Source organism: Gouania willdenowi, chromosome 16, assembly GCF_900634775.1.
Source record: "Gouania willdenowi chromosome 16, fGouWil2.1, whole genome shotgun sequence".
NCBI classification, from domain to species: domain Eukaryota; kingdom Metazoa; phylum Chordata; class Actinopteri; order Blenniiformes; family Gobiesocidae; genus Gouania; species Gouania willdenowi.
In genome coordinates, this window is record NC_041059.1 from 2,674,172 (window position 1) to 2,694,565 (window position 20,394).

Genomic DNA, 20,394 nt, shown 5'->3' on the forward strand with positions numbered 1-20,394 from the left:
CCCTAAGGTTGAGAACTCCCTGACCCACTTTTAGATCCAGAACCACACGTTGAGAACCTCTGTTCTTAAATATTACAATGATCATCACCCAGTCAAGCTTTTAGGTGGATTTTTTAAAAATATATTTTTGATGAATTTGAAAGACAAATACTTGTTTTTTTTCTGTTTGAGTACATGTGAGCAGTGTGATGGATTTTCAAAATAAGAGCGTTACGTTTCAGACTTTTCTACCAAAGTAAAAGTGATGAATGGAGGCCTGCTTTCCCTGACTGTCCCCCAGTGTTCTGGGCTCAGTGCCCAGTATGACCAGCAGTAGGACCAGTGCCACTGGTTCTGGGTGAGGGTGAGGGTGATAAAGCTCCCAGTGTTGGATGGAGAACTCTGAAGGAACACTCAGTCCAAAGATGCAGAAAAGACACGAGTTAAAGCTGTGGACCCTGGACTCAGTGGGACACGTGTGTAAGTCACCTTTAGCTTCTAGTCTCAGAACTAACCAATCATCCACGTCTATTCCCAGTGTGGAAATCATACTGTGTGTGTGTGTGTGTGTGTGTGTGTGCACGTTGAATGAACGGCGTGAGCTGATGGTCCTGAAAGAGTTCACACACACACACACACACACAGTCCCATCGTCTTTGCTCATCTTGATCTTAACTCGTACCAGATGGTGTTACGGTTCCACTTGTGACTGAGTTATCTTGTGGCTGTTTTCTGAGTTAGTTAAAGTCTGTGTAAAGCAGAATTAAATGTGTGTTATGAGTTTGTCACACCACAGAAACATGTCACTGACCACTGAGCTAAATATGAAAGATGAAAAAAAAAAACATATGTATCAAATTATGTTTCAAAATCATGGAATCAAGCATTTCTCTCTGCTCTGAGACGCTGGGGGGGCGTGTCAGTTATAGAGGCGCTGGAACCACGCCCACGCGCGGGAAGGGCTCCGCCTCCTTGTGCTGTGTCTATGGGAGAGAGCAGTGTGGAAGTCATTGGTTTTCCAAAGTGTTTGGATCAGTGGAAAGGTCTGCCCTACGGTAGTCTGCTCCGCCCTAGTCCGAATATGTGCATCTCTCCCGGGTAGAGTCAGAACTGCGCCCGCTAGAGGCGAAACACACAAACGAGGTGCAACAAAAGTGCTAATTTCATGGAAAATGTGGCACCACACAATGAAAAGAAAATGTACAATATCACCAAAAAAATACACAAAACAAGTCAAAAACACACTAAATGACCTCAAAAACGCACACACAGAACTCCATAAATAAGTCTTTTATTGCAAAAATATTATTTTGTCACATTTTTTTGTTAATTTTTAAAATTTACATTAAAAATTATTTTCATAATTATGACTTTATATCTCATAATTATGACTTACTTTCTCATAGTTATGACTTTCCATCTCGTAATTTGACATAATGGGAGAATATTTTTAATTTTGTTTCACTTCACTTCGACATTTTTCGGTTTTGTCGTCGTCGCGGGTTTGTGACGTCATAAAGACACATGGCTCTTTTTTCTTTTCTTTTCTTTTTTTTTTTAAACACACATGGCTCGTGTTGTTGTGAGCAGCGAGCGGCACCGCTGATTGGCTGAGGGCGGAGCGGATTGTTAAAGGAACTGGAGGAGTGAGTGCTTCGGTTCTCATCATTTCACTGAGGAACACGCGCTGTGTCGGAGCTCATCCACAGGTCGAGGGTTCGGATCCCTCCGCTCAGCCATGCCAGACTATCGCGGTGAGTTTGGACTTTTGGTTTGTTTGACAGTTAAAGGATTTAGTTTAAGATGAAACTCCCGTTTGTTCCCAGGGAAGTTTGTTTTCCACACGTTCCCTAAAAGTGTTTTTAAGTAAAGGTGTTTAAAATAATAATAAGGAAAAGTCAGCGCGTGGTTGTGAAACAGGAACAGTCATGTGACCAACGTGTTTTCCTTCCTCATCAGGAAGTATCAGCATCAGCATCATGGGATTAAAACTCTCTAAAGTTTGACTTTTAAAACTAATCCTACACATGTTTGTACAAAACTCTTTTATATAACAAATAATAACGTGATTTATTATCATCTTTAATAAAAAATAAATGTGCTTTATTCTGTATTTAATTATCATTTCTAATGATACTGTAGCAACAACAAACATTTAAAAGTAAATAAAACATAATAACTCAATTAAAACGAAACGTATTGTTTACAGGAATAAACTTTTAACATTTCAATACAAATTAAAACTAGGATAGGATTTTGTTTATTCATTTATTGTTATATCTATTAATTTCTTCATTCTTTTTTATTTGTAAATATTGTTTTTTATTTTGTAATTTATGTATTTATCATGCATTTATATTTATGTGTTTGTATGCATTTATCTATTTGTGTATTTCGTTATTTTTGTAGTGTTCATATTTAAAATTTTTACATCATATTATTGGATTTATTTGGATTTATCAATTACATATTTTGATGTTTATTTTTGCATGTATTTATTTATATTTATCTGTTCTGCATGCATTTATCTATTTGTCTAGGTCCTTATTTTTGTACTATTCCATTTTTTTAAATTTTTATTTCATATTTGATTATTTTTGTTAAATATATTTATTTATTAAGTGTTCCATTTATTCTAACCGTCGATGTCAATCGCTTTCATTGAGCGTGATGAGATCTCTGCGTGTGTGCGTGTCTGTGTGCGTGCGTGCGTGGGGCTCTCCTCCGTCCAGTGACGACCGTCCTTTGGCCCAGTTTCTCCGTCACAAAGCTTCACTTTGTCAGCGTCGGTGGATTGATGCAGCTGGGCCTCACTGGGCAGAGGAGGAAACGTTCATATGACCAGGAACAACATGTTCCTCCTCACCATCGTTAAAGTGTCCTTTCCTCTTCATCATCATCATCATTTTTTAACGTTTTAATTCTTGATGAAATCCAAACTACAGTCTTGTGTTGTTGTGGCTGGTCAGTGGAAGCAAAGGTGTGCGTGTGTGTGTGCGTGTGCTGCCACAATGGCTGTCATTCTTCAGCTCGCCGCGTGTCACGAGGACGATCTACAATCACACATTGTTCTTCCTCCAAACAGAGGACGGCGTTTGTCCGTCGATGTTTGACAGTGAAAACGTCCCCAAAAACATACACTGAGTTTATTATTAGAGACCACACATGGGCAGCTGGTGGCCCCCCAAAGTAAACGTACAAAATGACAGAAAAATACACAAAACCAAAGCAAGAATACATTAGAAAAAAAATACAAAGAATTACAACATTGCAAGAAAAGAAAAGAAAAAAAAAATACAGAAAATACTCCAAAAATACACAAAAATGATTAAAACGACAACAGTAACACACACAATTACTTCAAATAACACAAAATGAAAATACACAAAACGACTAAATAAAAAATGTACAAAATTACAGAAAACAACAACAAAAGTACACAAAAAGAAAGAAAAGAAAAACACAAAAAAGAATGACCCACAGCACCAACAAACAAGCAAAACCAGTTCATGAGATATGGAAGAAAAATAAGGACGCATGAAAATCAACACATGCCTCCCTCATTAAATTGTCCATATCTCAAAAAGTATTCATGCGATCAAACTAAAAATGTCAATGTTTTCGTGTCATTTTGTGTATTTTTGGCCATTTTGTGTATATTTGTTGTTATTTTGTATGTTTTCGTGTCATTTTGTGTATTTTTGGGGTCACTTTATGTATTTTCTATCGTTGTGTGCATTTTAAAGTCATCTTGAGTGGATTGTGTATTTTTTTTGGTAATTTTTCTGTATTTTTGAGGTCAGTGCATGGGCCATTCGTTGAAATGACGTGGAATAACCCTTTAGTGAGTGAGAAATAACTTTATAATGATGCTACGTCATAATAAACCATAACATCTTAATGAAGAATCTGTTGAGTTTTCATCCTCAGTGCGGACGCTCAATGATGTCATTGTTGTGCAGTGTTTCCAGTGTGGCGGGGGACCGGGGTGGCCGGCGGCGGGGGCAACGGTGATGACGGCGGGTGGAGCGCGGCCTGGAGCCGCTGCCTGAGGTGGGAGCATGACGGTCCGGACCGGTCCAGGATCCCTGTGTTCGATTACCTGGCCTGGCTGGTTCTGAGCCGCCGAGTGTGTCAGCGAGGGAGGGGGGCCGTGGGCCTGTCTGCAGACATGCTGAGCATCAAACTGCCCCAACTCTTCCACAGCCACCAGATCCCCAAGGTGAGCACGCCACCACACGTTTGGAATAGGGTGAAAATAATGGGTCAACATGTGTGACATTAGGTGGAAAAGTGGAAGAAAGGTTTTGAAGTGCTGAACATGTCTTGAAAATGGAAAAATGTGAAGAATTGTCAGAAATGGGAGTAATTTAGCAAAAATGTGGCAAGAAAAAGTGGTTAAAATATAGTAAGATACAAAAACATTTAAAAATGATAGACTTTTCACTAAATCACAGCAAAAAATTTTTGTGCGTGCGTGCACAGGTGTTCAGGGAGGACAGCATCATCTCCGGCTACAGACGCCCTCACAGCTCAGCCTTAGACTGCGTCCTCAGCAGCTTCCAACTGACCAATGAGACGCTCAACATCTGGACACACTTCCTGCCAACATGGTGCGTAACGTTTTGTATTAAACATGTTTATTACAAGCAAATCATCTAAATGCTAAATAATAATAATTATAATAACAATGTTAATGATGAACAAAATACAGAAAAAGACACAAAAATCACTCTATTGTTTATATGTATGTAAGGAGAGGAACAGATCTAATCTTTATACATCTGTAACAGAGGACAGAAGGCGTGCAGGTTGCTGTGTGTGTGTTGACTTCCTGTTGTCCTGCAGGTACTTCCTGTGGCGTCTGTGCGCTCTCTGCTCCTCTATGAACGTGCTGAGCGACAGCTACACGTGGCCGTTGCTGATCTACATGCTGCTGATCTGTGTGTACCCGTTCACCTCCAGCTGTGCTCACACCTTCAGCAGTATGTCCCCAGAGTCACGACACGTCTGCTACTTCTTTGACTACGGAGCGCTCAGCCTCTACAGCCTCGGTAAGAACCGACCATGTGACCTACGCCTTGCTCCCAGTTTCCACCCAGTCCGTAACTGCTGTGGAACCACAACGCAGCCGATCGGTTTCCATTGTGTCGTACGACAGGACCAACGTGATTTATGAAACATTGGTATCTGACCAATCACAGCGCACCAATGATCAGGGCCAAGCCCGCGGGGCCAGGGGTGCTAGGAACCCTGTTGTTTTCACTTGTATTTTTATTATGTTTCCCCCGGTAAAAGAGGTGCTGCAGGCTAAACCGTGCAAGGTAGGCGATGCCCTTTGGGGGGTAGGTCCAGACCCCCCGTGTATCTTGGATGCAATAACTCACATATGTCCGCCAGCAGGTGGCGCTATAACAAAGGTCAACACGTTTTGGCCCATAACTCCCACATCATTTGTTGCATATTTAAGAACTTCATATCCAGATGTTCCCTGAATAGCACTGAATCACCTGGGCTAGGCCACGCCCATTTCCGCCGAAACTTTTGTCGGAGCAAAATCTCAAATACTGGAAAACCTACTTTTTAGAATTACTACTTGGTATTTTGTCTAGTCAGCGTGAAACTTGGCACGTAGAGTTTTCAGTTGGACGTGATCTAAAGTTGAGGAAATAATTTTTTTGGCTCAAAATATGCTTGAATATTTACTGGGTTAAGTTCTATAGCTAGCTTTAAAAAATGTACAACTGGTGCATATCTCTGTCAAAATAAATGTCAACACTAAATCTGAAATCTGAGATCCTTGCTCAAGTTTTTCTCATGGCCACCAGGGGGCGCTGCAAATATGAGAAGTTTATATCTCTTAAATGGCACGACCGATTTTCACCAAATTTGGTTGGTATGACCTTGCGTCGCTCCTGGGACCATTTCTCAAATTTAATTGCGATTGGTCAAAGTGGGTGTGGCTTATTACAACATAACATAAAAATAAACAAACTTTTATTTCAGCTGAATTATTATATTGAGGGCTGTGAAATTTACAGGGTACATATATAAGAGCACACAGATCACCCATAGCAAAAAATGCACCACTAGGTGGCGCTATAATGGGTGAAAACATATTTTGGTTTGTAACTTTCACATTTTAAATCACATCTTCCAAAACTTCATATCCACCTGTTCACAGCAAATGGCACGTTGGCCTGTGTTCTGACGCTCGCCACGAGCCCGTCATCCTTCATGACGTACTTCCACGGGCTCCACGAAACCTGGGGGCCGAGTCACGCAGGAAGGCTTGGCCCCCTTTCATAACTGCTTGCAGTTTTAGTTATATTTATTATTATTAAAACAACACAATCTTAAACAACTGTATTTCTATACTTTCACTTTGTGAATATAGTTATAAACTAAAATGCAGTAAAAATAAATACATATCTGATCTCAAACATGATTGAAAACTATCAAAATAGGGTCACGATCTAAAAAAGGTTGTTAACCACTGCATTAAATACTGTTTCTTTCCACTTATTTACTAAGTTAGATTCTTTAAAATGTGTGTTATTACTCGTTCATTTCATCATTATGTTATATTGTTGTTTTTAAATAGTTTTCTATGCAAAATGTTGTAGCTGAACAAAGGGGGTACTAGGATTCAGAAATAAGAGAAAGGGGGTACATGAGCTAAAAAAAAGAATTTAAACACAAATTTGACATAAATTGTTCATTGAGAGATTAATAAAAAAGTGTGCATTGCATTACCAATTCCCTTATGTTGGAATTCTGAGGAAAAAAGTCAGAATTCTGATTTGAAGTCATAATTCTTGAGCAAAAAAGTTATTATACTATGATTTTCATGATCTGACCCAACTTAATAACTCAGTTCAACACAACAATTATTTTTAGAAACATTTTGTTTATTCATTTGTTCTTTTATATTTTTTTTAATAAAGTTTCTTGCTGCATTCAAAGGAGAAAAGACTATAAAGAGAGGAGAGAGGAACGTTTTAAATCATCATGGGGGGGGATAGAGATAAAGAGTCAAACATGAGGTTTATATTGTTCTAATGTTTGGTTTTCCTGGTAAACCACTGGTGGATTCTTTTCCATAGAGGTTTCTTTTTAGCGTGGCTGGAACGCTCTTGTTCTAATTCCACATCTTTGGCTTTCAGTTGGTTCTGTGTTGTGACCAGGGCGTTCTTCAGCATGGTCACCTTTTCTTTCACCTGCTCCTCCAGACTGCAGTAGGCCTGCTCCTTTGACTTCACCACTTCTAACATGTTGGCGTTCACCTCCAACAGCTGGTCGTGTTCATCACTTTGACTTTTGAGTTTCTCCTGCACCTGCCTGAGATCGGCCCTCAGAACGTTGTTTTCAATGTTCTGCTCATGGAACTCCTTTCTGGAAACATCTAGAGCCAGTCTGAGTTGGGCCAGGTACCAGTCTAGTAATTGTGAGGTGGAGGTTCCAGCTTCTCCGGGAAGCTCCACATGGTCCTCGAGGTGTGAGGTGGAGGTTCCGGGTTCTCCAGAAAGCTCCACATGGTCCTCAAAGTGTGAGGCGGAGGTTTCAGATTCTTTAGGAAGCTCCACATGGTCCTCAAGGTGTGAGGTGGAGGTTCCAGCTTCTCCGGGAAGCTCCACATTGTTCTCAAGGTATGAGTTGGAGGTTCCGGGTTCTCCAGAAAGCTCCACATGGTCCTCAAAGTGTGAGGCGGAGGTTTCAGATTCTTTAGGAAGCTCCACATGGTTCTCAAGGTGTGAGGTGGAGGTTTCAGGTTCTCCAGGAAGCTTCACATGGTCCTCAAGGTGTGAGGTGGAGGTTCCGGGTTCTCCAGAAAGCTCCACATGGTCCTCAAAGTGTGAGGCGGAGGTTTCAGATTCTTTAGGAAGCTCCACATGGTCCTCAAGGTGTGAGTTGGAGGTTTCAGGTTCTCCAGGAAGCTTCACATGGTCCTCAAGGTGTGAGGTGGAGGTTTCAGGTTCTACAGGAACCTCCACATGGTCCTCAAGGTTTGAGGTGGAGGTTTCAGTTTCTACAGGAAGCTCCACATGGTCCTCAAAGTGTGAGGTGGAGGTTCCAGCTTCTCCGGGAAGCTCCACATGGTCCTCAAGGTGTGAGGTGGAGGTTCCAGCTTCTCCGGGAAGCTCCACATTGTTCTCAAGGTATGAGTTGGAGGTTCCGGCTTCTCCAGAAAGCTCCACATGGTCCTCAAAGTGTGAGGCGGAGGTTTCAGATTCTTTAGGAAGCTCCACATGGTCCTCAAGGTGTGAGTTGGAGGTTTCAGGTTCTCCAGGAAGCTTCACATGGTCCTCAAGGTGTGAGGTGGAGGTTCCAGGTTCACAGTGAAGCTCCACATGGTCCTCAAGGTGTGAGGTGGAGGTTTCAGGTTCTCTGTGAATCCTCACCTGTTCTTCAGGCCTCTTACCATCCACAGACTCAGTGGTGGCATCTTCCAGAGCTAGGAGGTGTGCCGCCCGATTTCTGGCTTGTTTCTGAGCTCTCCGCTCCTCCTTGTTTTGTTTTTTCTTTCCTGGACCAACCCCATTCGATCTTTTAACTTGTCCTCCATGACGACCAGGTAAACATGTTGGATCATGAAGGAACATGCTATTGAAGATTTTAGGCTTCTGAGGGGGAGCCTTGGCTGGATGTTTTGGAGGCATAGCCTCAGATGAATCGTTCTTAGGTCTCTGGTCCCTAGGATGGTAGCGATCTCTGTGTGCGTTCTTCTTATCCATCATGTCAGTTGTTCTGTGATGTTTTTCCAAATGAATCTTGTCTTGTCTGTAGCAACAGCTGTTTGATCAAATTCAAACTGAAGGCGTACTTGAAAGCAGCTGATTTTAACTAAAAGAATGTTTACACAGTCACCATAGCAACACTTTCCAGAATCCATTTCTGTTGTCCTGGTGACAATCAACACAACATTCTAAATGATGATTTGCTGCTGCTTTGTTAACAAATAATAAAATAATGAAATTAAAGAAATCTAAACAGGGCTAAGAACCCCCCCCTCCCACACACACACCAATAAATAAATAAATAAATAAAAACTCAGGTGAATTAAAATCCAAGGATTAAATGTTGATTTAATGCAGGATTTGAAAGTCTTCAGTGGGGGGGGGGGGGCTGTTAGACGTTGGAGGGTAGCTTACTTTACAGCAGGGGTTCTCAAATGGGGGTACGTGTACCCCTAGGGTTACACAATGGCACTACAGGGGGGACTTGAGTGAGAGAGTGGAAAAATAACAAATAAAGTGTCAGTCTTTGTCCCTCCCCAGGCATGAGATGACTGGAAATAATAAAAACTATAGAAATGAATCTATTTAGGAGCCACTCCCCCTCATACCAGCAACGCTTCACAGGGCCCAGCAGGGTGGTCTCCGCCTGCTTCTAGTTGCTCCGTGCTGGCCAGGAAGACCATGGTTCCCACTGTTGCTCAAACTCTTGTGGGGGACACCGTGGCGTCTTCCGGAGAGGAAAGACCTCCTGTCTCAGGTCAACGGCCGCATATAGCATCCGGGTCGTCTGAGGCTGTTCTTGTGGCCCCTATGTAATATTTATTTAATTTGTGTTCACAATGGGTTTTTTTTTGGGGGGGGACACGACCCCTGCACCCCCCCACCATGATTTGCGCCCCTGCCCCATTTGTCCAACTACAACATTTTGTTCAGAATAATGTAAAAAAACAACAATTGAACACAATGATGGAATGAAAGTGAATTAAAAATCATGGAGCTAACAGAATTTAACACAAATTTGACATAAATTGTTCATTGAGAGATTAATAAAAAAGTGTGCAGTTCAATAACAATTCCCTTATGTTGGTAATCTGAGGAAAAAAATCAGAATTCTGAATTTAAAATCATAAAAATATCAGATTTTTGACGTTAAAGTCACACTTCTCACTTTAAAGTCATAATTCTTGAGGAAAAAAGTTATTATACTATGATTTTCATGATCTGACCCAACTTAATAACTCAGTTCAACACAACAATTATTTTTAGAAACATTTTGTTTATTCATTTGTTCTTTTATATTTTTTTTAATAAAGTTTCTTGCTGCATTCAAAGGAGAAAAGACTATAAAGAGAGGAGAGAGGAACGTTTTAAATCATCATGGGGGGGATAGAGATAAAGAGTCAAACATGAGGTTTATATTGTTCTAATGTTTGGTTTTCCTGGTAAACCACTGGTGGATTCTTTTCCATAGAGGTTTCTTTTTAGCGTGGCTGGAACGCTCTTGTTCTAATTCCACATCTTTGGCTTTCAGTTGGTTCTGTGTTGTGACCAGGGCGTTCTTCAGCATGGTCACCTTTTCTTTCACCTGCTCCTCCAGACTGCAGTAGGCCTGCTCCTTTGACTTCACCACTTCTAACATGTTGGCGTTCACCTCCAACAGCTGGTCGTGTTCATCACTTTGACTTTTGAGTTTCTCCTGCACCTGCCTGAGATCGGCCCTCAGAACGTTGTTTTCAATGTTCTGCTCATGGAACTCCTTTCTGGAAACATCTAGAGCCAGTCTGAGTTGGGCCAGGTACCAGTCTAGTAATTGTGAGGTGGAGGTTCCAGCTTCTCCGGGAAGCTCCACATGGTCCTCGCGGTGTGAGGTGGAGGTTCCGGGTTCTCCAGAAAGCTCCACATGGTCCTCAAAGTGTGAGGCGGAGGTTTCAGATTCTTTAGGAAGCTCCACATGGTCCTCAAGGTGTGAGGTGGAGGTTCCAGCTTCTCCGGGAAGCTCCACATGGTCCTCAAGGTGTGAGGTGGAGGTTTCAGGTTCTACAGGAACCTCCACATGGTCCTCAAGGTTTGAGGTGGAGGTTTCAGGTTCTACAGGAAGCTCCACATGGTCCTCAAGGTGTGAGGTGGAGGTTCCAGCTTCTCCGGGAAGCTCCACATGGTCCTCAAGGTGTGAGGTGGAGGTTCCAGCTTCTCCGGGAAGCTCCACATTGTTCTCAAGGTATGAGTTGGAGGTTCCGGCTTCTCCAGAAAGCTCCACATGGTCCTCAAAGTGTGAGGCGGAGGTTTCAGATTCTTTAGGAAGCTCCACATGGTCCTCAAGGTTTGAGTTGGAGGTTTCAGGTTCTCCAGGAAGCTTCACATGGTCCTCAAGGTGTGAGGTGGAGGTTTCAGGTTCTCTGTGAATCCTCACCTGTTCTTCAGACCTCTTACCATCCACAGACTCAGTGGTGGCATCTTCCAGAGCTAGGAGGTGTGCAGCCCGATTTCTGGCTTGTTTCTGAGCTCTTCGCTCCTCCTTGTTTTGTTTTTTCTTTCCTGGACCAACCCCATTCGATCTTTTAACTTGTCCTCCATGACGACCAGGTAAACATGTTGGATCATGAAGGAACATGCTATTGAAGATTTTAGGCTTCTGAGGGGGAGCCTTGGCTGGATGTTTTGGAGGCATAGCCTCAGATGAATCGTTCTTAGGTCTCTGGTCCCTAGGATGGTAGCGATCTCTGTGTGCGTTCTTCTTATCCATCATGTCAGTTGTTCTGTGATGTTTTTCCAAATGAATCTTGTCTTGTCTGTAGCAACAGCTGTTTGATCAAATTCAAACTGAAGGCGTACTTCAAAGCAGCTGATTTTAACTAAAAGAATGTTTACACAGTCACCATAGCAACACTTTCCAGAATCCATTTCTGTTGTCCTGGTGACAATCAACACAACATTCTAAATGATGATTTGCTGCTGCTTTGTTAACAAATAATAAAATAATGAAATTAAAGAAATCTAAACAGGGCTAAGAACCCCCCCCCACACACACACACACACACACACACACACACACACACACACACACACACACACACACACAAATAAATAAATAAATAAAAACTCAGGTGAATTAAAATCCAAGGATTAAAAGTTGATTTAATGCAGGATTTGAAAGTCTTCAGGGGGGGGGGGCTGTTAGACGTTGGAGGGTAGCTTACTTTACAGCAGGGTTTCTCAAATGGGGGTACATGTACCCCTAGGGTTACACAATGGCACTACAGGGGGGACTTGAGTGAGAGAGTGGAAAAACTCAAATAAAGTGTCAGTCTTTGTCCCTCCCCAGGCATGAGATGACTGGAAATAATAAAAACTATAGAAATTAAAAACTAAAATGCAGTAAAAATATTCACGCCACTAGGGGGCGCTGCAAATAATGGAGTTTATATCTCTTAAATGGCAAGACTGATTTTTACCAAATTTGGTGGGTACGACCTTGTGTCGCTCCTGGGACCTTATCTCAAATTGAATTGCAATTGGTCAAAGTGGGTGTGGCTTATCACAAAATAACATAAAATAAACAAACATTTATTTCAGCTATAATGGGTGCAAACACATTTTGTCCTGTAACTTTCACATTTTAAATCACATCTTCCAAAACTTCATATCCACCTGTTCACAGCAAATGGCACGTTGGCCTATGTCCTGACGCTCGCCACAAGCCCGTCATCCTTCATGACGTACTTCCACAGGATCAGTAAAACCTGGGGGCCGAGTCGCGCGGGAAGGCTTGGCCCCCTTTTATAACTGCTTGCAGTTCTAGTTTTTAATTATTATTTTTAATATATAATATTTCTCAACAGGATAGGTACTAATTCAGAGACTAATTTCATTGTACGGCTACATTGTTTATCACATTACATCAGTGGTTTGCAACTTTTTTGGGTCGTGACCCCATTTTAATATCACACATTTTTAGCATCTCCTGAGACTTTTTTTCTTTCCAGAATGATCTTTTGATCATGTTTGTTGTTGCCAGGACTAGTGCACAAAGTGATGCACCAGCTCAGATATTTGTATTTGAACTAGATTTCTATTTGAGAAAGTTCAAGTATAGAATACAGGATTGTTGTGTTTGTGATGTTAAATTTGAAAAAGAATAATAATTAAAACATTCTAGAAATAGCCTATTCCCATGCTAGCCCTCTCTCCCTGTTGACCAACCATGGGAGGATCTCTTGTCACTAAAACCCAGCCGGAAAGCTTTAATATCTAAAATATACTTCCAGTTATTGTCATTTGATGGCCACTCGGTTTCCAAACCTCGCATTGCTTGGGAACAGGAGTTTGGTGTTCAGTTACAGATCGGTTGTGGGATAAGGCCATCAATAATATACGTTTGAGCACACCCTGTGCTAGGCTGGGATTAATACAATTTAAAGTTCTGCACAGAGTTCATTAATACACCCTAATGTTACAGATCAATGTGACAAATGTCAGGCTTCCTCCTGTACTCTAAGCCATATGTTCTTTTCATGTCCGAGCTTACAGAAATTCTGGAGCGACTTCTCCACAATTATGTCACAAGTTCTGGGGAAATGCATTAAAATGGGTTCCTTCTTTGTTATATTTGGCCTTTCTGTTGATTCTTCTAATCTAAACCACCTACAGTCAGATATATTGTCCTTTACATCTCTGTTAGCAAGACGATGTATTTTATTCCTTTGGAAATCCCCAAAACCACCTTTGCCTGCTGGCTGAGAGGTGACACTGCTTAGTTTGTTCGTAAATGGAAACCTTTCACGGACTACTTACATTTTTGAAAACCTTGCCCCCTGACTGACTCCCCTACATGCTGCCAGTACCCACCGCACCCCCCCCCCCCCCCCCTTTTTATTTTTTTTTATTTTTTCTTAATTATTATTATTATTATTGTTTTATTAGCATTATTCGTGAAGGTTACCATTACAAATGCCACGGTTTTCTGCATTGTTGTAACCCAATCAACCATTCATCACAGTTAACCACTTGGACGTGACTTCACTTGGGTTAATTTATGTCAAATTTGTATTTTGATTTTATTTATTATTTTTGTGTTTTTATTATTCATTTTTTGTTTTGTTTTTTGTACTATTGTATTAATATACATTACTATTACAGTATATTTCCTATCAGAGACACTGTTCTTGTTGTTTGGCTTTTGTTTCAGGGCCTTGAGTTTTATGTTCATTGTAAAAGAAAAAAATGATGGGAAATACTGTATGTGTATTATGTATAATTTTTTGTATACCATTGTATTCCCAAATGAAAAAAGATTAATTAAAAAAAAAAAAAAAAAAGAAGTAGGTTCATGGTTTAAGATTAAATGTCTGAAGGGGTACGGGACTGTGAAAAGATTGGGAACCACTGCTCTAGGAGAATCTAGAGACAGACAATGTGAACTAGAGCGAGTACTGCAGCCTCTGAGCCAATCAGACTCTGTCCTTTGTCATGGTCATCTAAATGAAATACATGACATGGCATTAATTTAACGTTAACAGTAATAGCAGGTTTTATAATGTGGGAAATGGTGTTAACATGATAGGGTGAGTTAGTTAGTGATCAGCTGTAGTATCCACAGCTAGTACTGTTGAGTTGAGATTCACTCCAAACGCGTGCTGCTAAGTATGCAAATGTTTGTGCGTACTGGTGGTATTGCCTCCTTTTGATGAACTATCCACTTTGTTAGTGTTGCAGGTTGCCCTGTTGTCATTGTTTCTCGTGAAATATAACAACTTTCAGGCGTTTGTGCCACTTGGGTGCCATATTTCCTGCTGGTTGCACTGGTGAAAGACGTTGCCACGCGCCTTGCGTAACTGTGTGTGTGTGTGCGTGTGCGCGTGTGCGTGTAGGATGTGCCATCAGCTACAGTTACTACGTCATGCCTGATCCGTGGATCAACACATGGCTCCATCAGCACTTTGTTCCCTTCGCCGTGGGAAACTCTGTGTTTTGCACCAGCCTTTCCTGTTACTCCAGGTATGACAACAATGTACACAACAACACTCTAAAACACATTAAGTACACAACAACATTCTAAAACACACATTAAGTACACGACAACATTCTAAAACACACATTAAGTACACGACAACACTCTAAAACACACATTAAGTACACGACAACATTCTAAAACACACATTAAGTACACGACAACACTCTAAAACACACATTAAGTACACGACAACACTCTAAAACACACATTAAGTACACGACAACACTCTAAAACACACATTAAGTACACGACAACACTCTAAAACACACATTAAGTACACGACAACACTCTAAAACACACATTAAGTACACGACAACACTCTAAAACACACATTAAGTACACGACAACACTCTAAAACACACATTAAGTACACGACAACACTCTAAAACACACATTAAGTACACGACAACACTCTAAAACACACATTAAGTACACGACAACATTCTAAAACACACATTAAGTACACGACAACATTCTAAAACACACATTAAGTACACGACAACATTCTAAAACACACATTAAGTACACGACAACACTCTAAAACACACATTAAGTACACGACAACACTCTAAAACACACATTAAGTACACGACAACACTCTAAAACACACATTAAGTACACGACAACACTCTAAAACACACATTAAGTACACGACAACACTCTAAAACACACATTAAGTACACGACAACACTCTAAAACACACATTAAGTACACGACAACACTCTAAAACACACATTAAGTACACGACAACACTCTAAAACACACATTAAGTACACGACAACACTCTAAAACACACATTAAGTACACGACAACACTCTAAAACAGACATTAAGTACACGACAACACTCTAAAACAGACATTAAGTACACGACAACACTCTAAAACAGACATTAAGTACACGACAACACTCTAAAACACACATTAAGTACACGACAACACTCTAAAACAGACATTAAGTACACGACAACACTCTAAAACCGACATTAAGTACACGACAACACTCTAAAACACACATTAAGTACACGACAACACTCTAAAACAGACATTAAGTACACGACAACACTCTAAAACACACATTAAGTACACGACAACACTCTAAAACACACATTAAGTACACGACAACACTCTAAAACAGACAAAAATCAACAACAAAATTCACAGAACATTTTCACCGACTCCAAAGATCACCTGGATCAGGAAGTCATGTGACACGTGTGTGCGTCCCTCTGCAGGTTTCTAGAGCTTCAGTCAGCGAAGAGGAGCAAAGCTCTGCGTACGGCCGCCTTCGTCCTCCCGTTCGTGTTCGACACGGTGCCTCTGTTCTACAGGGTGAGTCCCTTAAGATCAACTTGTGCCAAAAAGTGGGTCGTAGACCTGTTTTCAAGGGGACAGGTTGATGGTTTATGCATAAAAAGCTTCAAACATATTCCGTGCTCTTATTTTGAAGGATAATTCAATGTAGCAGATTTTATTATCATTGTTGGTGTTATTATTGATATTATTATTATTATTATTGATACATGATAATTTTTCAGGCAACATTACATCAAAAAAAGTAAAGCAAAATAAATTGATAAAATATCAACTTATATTAAAAAACTGAAGTAAAATAAGTCTAGTTTATTTATAAATACATAAAAGGTAAATAAATGAATAAAACAGGAAAAATATTGGTTTAAGAATTAAACAAAGTATTTTTTGACATTAAGAGAATCTTATTTTAAATTATTGTATTTCATTTATTTTTTATTTGATTTATTTGATTACAAGAACCTGGTAAAATAGTAAATCTTCATTGATCGGCGTTGGTTACATAACAAAGCCTGGCTTTGATAATCCACTGAGCAGGAGGATAATCCCTGTAAGGATTGTGTAAGTGTGTGTGTAATTGTGTGTAATTGTGTGATTGTTGACCCTCAGCTCTTGCTGTGTTGTGGTGGTGGAACCATGAGCTCCAGCGACGCCCTCTACAGCCACTGTTACCACCTGCTCTTCGCCTTCCTCACCTGCTTCCTGTTCACCGCCCACCTCCCAGAGAGGCTGTACCCGGGACGCTTTGACTACTTTGGTACGACACACACACACACACACTAAGGGGGTATGCTACGAAGCGAGATCTTATTGCGCTAACTTCCAGGATTTAATCAGTGTGTGCTGTCCTACGAAGCTCCCTAATGTCACCAAGGTATCACCATGGTAACTTAGGCTGAACGACTAGCCTGGTCGGGACCAGGTTTTTCTCTGGCTAGGATCTTGGCGAGTGCTAAAGCCCCGCCTCCTGACCAATCAGATCTCCTAGAAAACGACCTGCCCATTGTTAGAAGATCCTGGTTGGTGCAGATCTGACAGCTGCGTTTAGGAAAGAAGATTATTAATGGATTAATTAATCATTTCATTTACTGATGACATGCTTTATGAAAGATATAGATTTATATCTGATAGACTGATCTTCTCCCCTTTGTCCTCAGACTGAGTCAAGTTGTGCGACTTGGCAGCAGATTTGTAGCCCCGCCCCCATTGCGCCCGTCTACTCTCGCCAATTTTTCAGGCGAGACTTAAGACAGGAACAGATCTATTCTCTATATGTCTGTAAGGACAGGAACAGATCTATTCTTCTAAATGTTAGCACCTAACACTCAGGATACATGGGACATGACAGGATGTGAGTAATGCTTCTCAACATATGGGGCTCTAAAGAGGGTCACAGATTCTTTCCCTTAGTCTGTGAGTGATGTTAGCTTGACTTCCTGTTCCTCTTTCTGTTCCATAGGCCACAGTCACCAGCTGTTCCACGTCAGCGCTGTGGTGGGGACCCACTTCCAGATGGAGGGGGTCCTCGCTGACATGCTGTCCAGAAAGGCGTGGCTCCTGGCCCAGCAGGGGGCGCCCTCCCTACTGGGAACGCTGGGGGCGCTGCTGCTCGGCCTCATCCTCAACCTGGGAATCATCGGCGTGTTCAGCGCAGCGCTGATGTGGACGTCGTACCACTCGGCGCGCTCCCAACGCTGAAGGTTTGTCCTTTCCACAGGAACAGGAAGTGATGACATTCCCACAGGAAGAGGAACAGGAAGTGATGTCGCTGAAGCTGACGACCTGCACGCTGGGAAAAACGGTGCCGGGTCATATGACGCTATGCAACGTAACAAACTCTTGCCTTAACACACACACACGCACACACACACACACACACCCTTTAACCCCCCCCACCTCTGATGTCATTAGTTACTGTTTATTTGTTTGTTTGTTTTTGCTCCGCCCTGATCGGTTTCCTTCATAAAAAAGGAGAGAAACACGCACAAGTGCATAAAAAACGGTACCGTTTGTTTTAGAGCGCTACCATGGCAACCCCACGGCAGTTCTGAGATGTTGGATGTGATTGGATGGGATGTGAGTGGAGAGGCGTCGGCATGTGTAACAAGAAATAAGGTTTTTATTGGCTCGTATATAAATATATAAAATCTGTATATATATTTATATATAGTGTATATTTATATATATATATATAGTGTTAACTTTTGTTTTTAATGCCTCGTTAGACTTTTGTTAACATTCGCCACTAGATTAACACGTTTTATTTATTTATAGACTCATTTACTTATTTATAACAACATTTTGCTTTGACATTTGAAAGTTTTTTGCCTGTAAAATTGTACATTTATTTAATATTCTCAAGCGTATTGTTTAATATACTGTATCTGTTCTGTATTATTTTTAATGATTATTTTCTTCATTATTATTATTGTTATTATATGCTTCATTGTGCAGTTAGAGGTGGAGCTTATTCCCCTACTTTCTGTTGGCTTGATAGCGCCAATGCTGCCACCTAGTGGTCACAAGTAGGATAGATAAAATGCGTTGCTTTAATATCAAAATATTTAATAAAAAAAAAAAAAAGTTTAGTCTCATGCTCTCAACAATATTAAACGCAGGTTTTAAAGAACAAAAATAACAAAAAACACCTAAAGAGTTACAGATTTAATAAAATTTAAAACATTTAATTAAAATGTCCACATTTTTGACATATTTTTGAGGGAAACAAAACTCACTAACACAAACCGAGCGACAGACGGAAAGAAAACGTACGTGACTTTGAAATGTCTGCTGAGATGTTTAATGATTATTAGCGATTAGCCCACTGTGGTGTTTCACGTGTTTAAGGCTGCACTTATCGCCCCCTGGTGGTGGTGGTGGGGGGTACATGATGAAAACAGGTTTTACACACTCCATTTCTTTCTTTAATCATTCCATTGATAACGATTGTCGCTCTTCAGAGCCTTGAATGGGTTGAAAAAGCACTTTTTTATTATAACAATTGGTGCTAATAATATCCAAATATTTACGGCAAAGTTCGCTGCAGGTTTTGTGTCCGTCCACGTATTTGCGACAAAACTGTTTATGTTCTTGATAATTAATACATTTTTTTCCACATTTTCTTGGCGATAATGTTGAATTTTGTTGACTTAAATCAGGGCGGACTTCTTCCAAATATGGTGTCATGGATCAACTGGTCACCCTGCTACGTTGTGACTGCAGTGGATCAAAAATGACTAGAATGTTCTGACAAAATTTTTACTTTGATCTTTAAACATCATTTCCTTTATTTTCCTTCCTTCTGAACGTGGTGTCATGGATTGACTGGTCACCCTGCTACGTTGTGATCACGGGACATCAAAATAAACACCAAAACATTCACATTCTTCTGCTCAATCTTCTACATGTCAGTTTTAGTGACGTTTTTCCCCCTGGTAGGATTCTTTGTTTCTCCTGTCAGGAACAGTCGGGTGAGGACGTTGGTCACCAGTTAGCAGGGAAACCGTTTGATCCACGACTACTGTTTCTCTTTCAAAGACAATGTCACACTGGAAACGACACAAACAGGAAGTCTCTGAATATGAAGCAAAAATACATTCCCTGGTGCCTTATTTTTTTTTTTTAACATTTTGATGTTTTTCTTTTGATGTATTGATGTTTCGTGTGTAATAAAAGAAGCCTTTTACCAACAAAGCTGCTCATTGTTGTTAAGGTTGAATAACTCAACAATCACGTATTTCATACAGAATAAGAGAATTTACACTAGAAAATTACTGAAGTGAAGCACTTTGAGGTTTTGGGGGGGGTCACCAGATGCCTTCAATTTGAGCAAATTTTTGCCCTTTTTTTTACCATTTTTCTGCAACGACACCAAACTTTTTTTTCATCACTTTTTCTTGCCATATTTTTGCTCCTTTTAATGTATTTTTGCTACATTTCTCACATTTCTGACACTTCTACATCACATTTTAATTCCTTTTCTGCACATTTTTTCCACTCATGAGACATTTTCATCACTTATAAACCCATTCCACCACTTTTCCACCTAATGTTGCATATAAAGAAAAATGAAGAAGTCACAAAGAAAAATTGTTTTAAAACCCAAGAAGGGGTAAACTTTATTATGTAAATTAAAACAGAGAACAGATTTTTTTTGTACATTCCCACATGCAGTTAAGGGCAGATGAATATAGTAAAAAAAAAAAAAGTATTAATTTGCATTTCAAGAGAGTGTCGCCCTAAAACCAATGCCTAGGATCAGTGATGTGCAGTCAGGGTAGGCAAGGTAGGCAGTGCCTACCCAAGGGTGAATTGATATTTTGATTATTTGTTTTAATTATAATATAATTATAAATG

The 20,394-nt window shown here is 40.5% G+C and overlaps 1 protein-coding gene across 3 annotated transcripts; it reads left to right on the forward strand.

Moving 5' to 3' along the window:
* Window positions 1-323: 323 nt before the first annotated feature.
* Window positions 324-19,727, forward strand: LOC114478321 (membrane progestin receptor delta-like). Of its 3 annotated transcripts, XR_003675839.1 has the most exons (9): window positions 324-459; window positions 3,942-4,201; window positions 4,465-4,592; window positions 4,828-5,033; window positions 14,585-14,711; window positions 15,960-16,056; window positions 16,648-16,795; window positions 17,196-17,389; window positions 17,498-17,621. XR_003675839.1 is itself a non-coding variant. In XM_028471315.1 (8 exons), exons 1-8 carry the CDS (start codon window positions 372-374, stop codon window positions 17,734-17,736), a joined length of 1,293 nt encoding a protein of 430 aa, XP_028327116.1. In that variant the 5' UTR covers window positions 324-371; the 3' UTR covers window positions 17,737-19,727. The 3 variants fall into 3 exon arrangements, 2 of the variants coding, with proteins under 2 accessions (XP_028327116.1, XP_028327117.1); XM_028471315.1 differs by lacking the exon at window positions 17,196-17,389 and having other exon boundaries at window positions 17,498-19,727; XM_028471316.1 differs by lacking the exons at window positions 324-459; window positions 17,196-17,389 and adding an exon at window positions 1,595-1,733 and having other exon boundaries at window positions 17,498-19,727.
* The last annotated feature ends 667 nt before the right edge of the window (window positions 19,728-20,394 follow it).

What these genes read in the sequence shown, in the direction of transcription:
- LOC114478321 (XM_028471315.1), top strand. Translation starts at nt 372, where the DNA reads ATGGAGAACTCTGAAGGAACACTCAGTCCAAAGATGCAGAAAAGACAC. An exon ending in ACACACTTCCTGCCAACATG is followed by an intron (nt 4,593 to 4,827) that starts GTGCGTAACGTT and finishes GTTGTCCTGCAG; the next exon opens with GTACTTCCTGTGGCGTCTGT. An exon ending in GCTCAGCCTCTACAGCCTCG is followed by an intron (nt 5,034 to 14,584) that starts GTAAGAACCGAC and finishes GTGTGCGTGTAG; the next exon opens with GATGTGCCATCAGCTACAGT.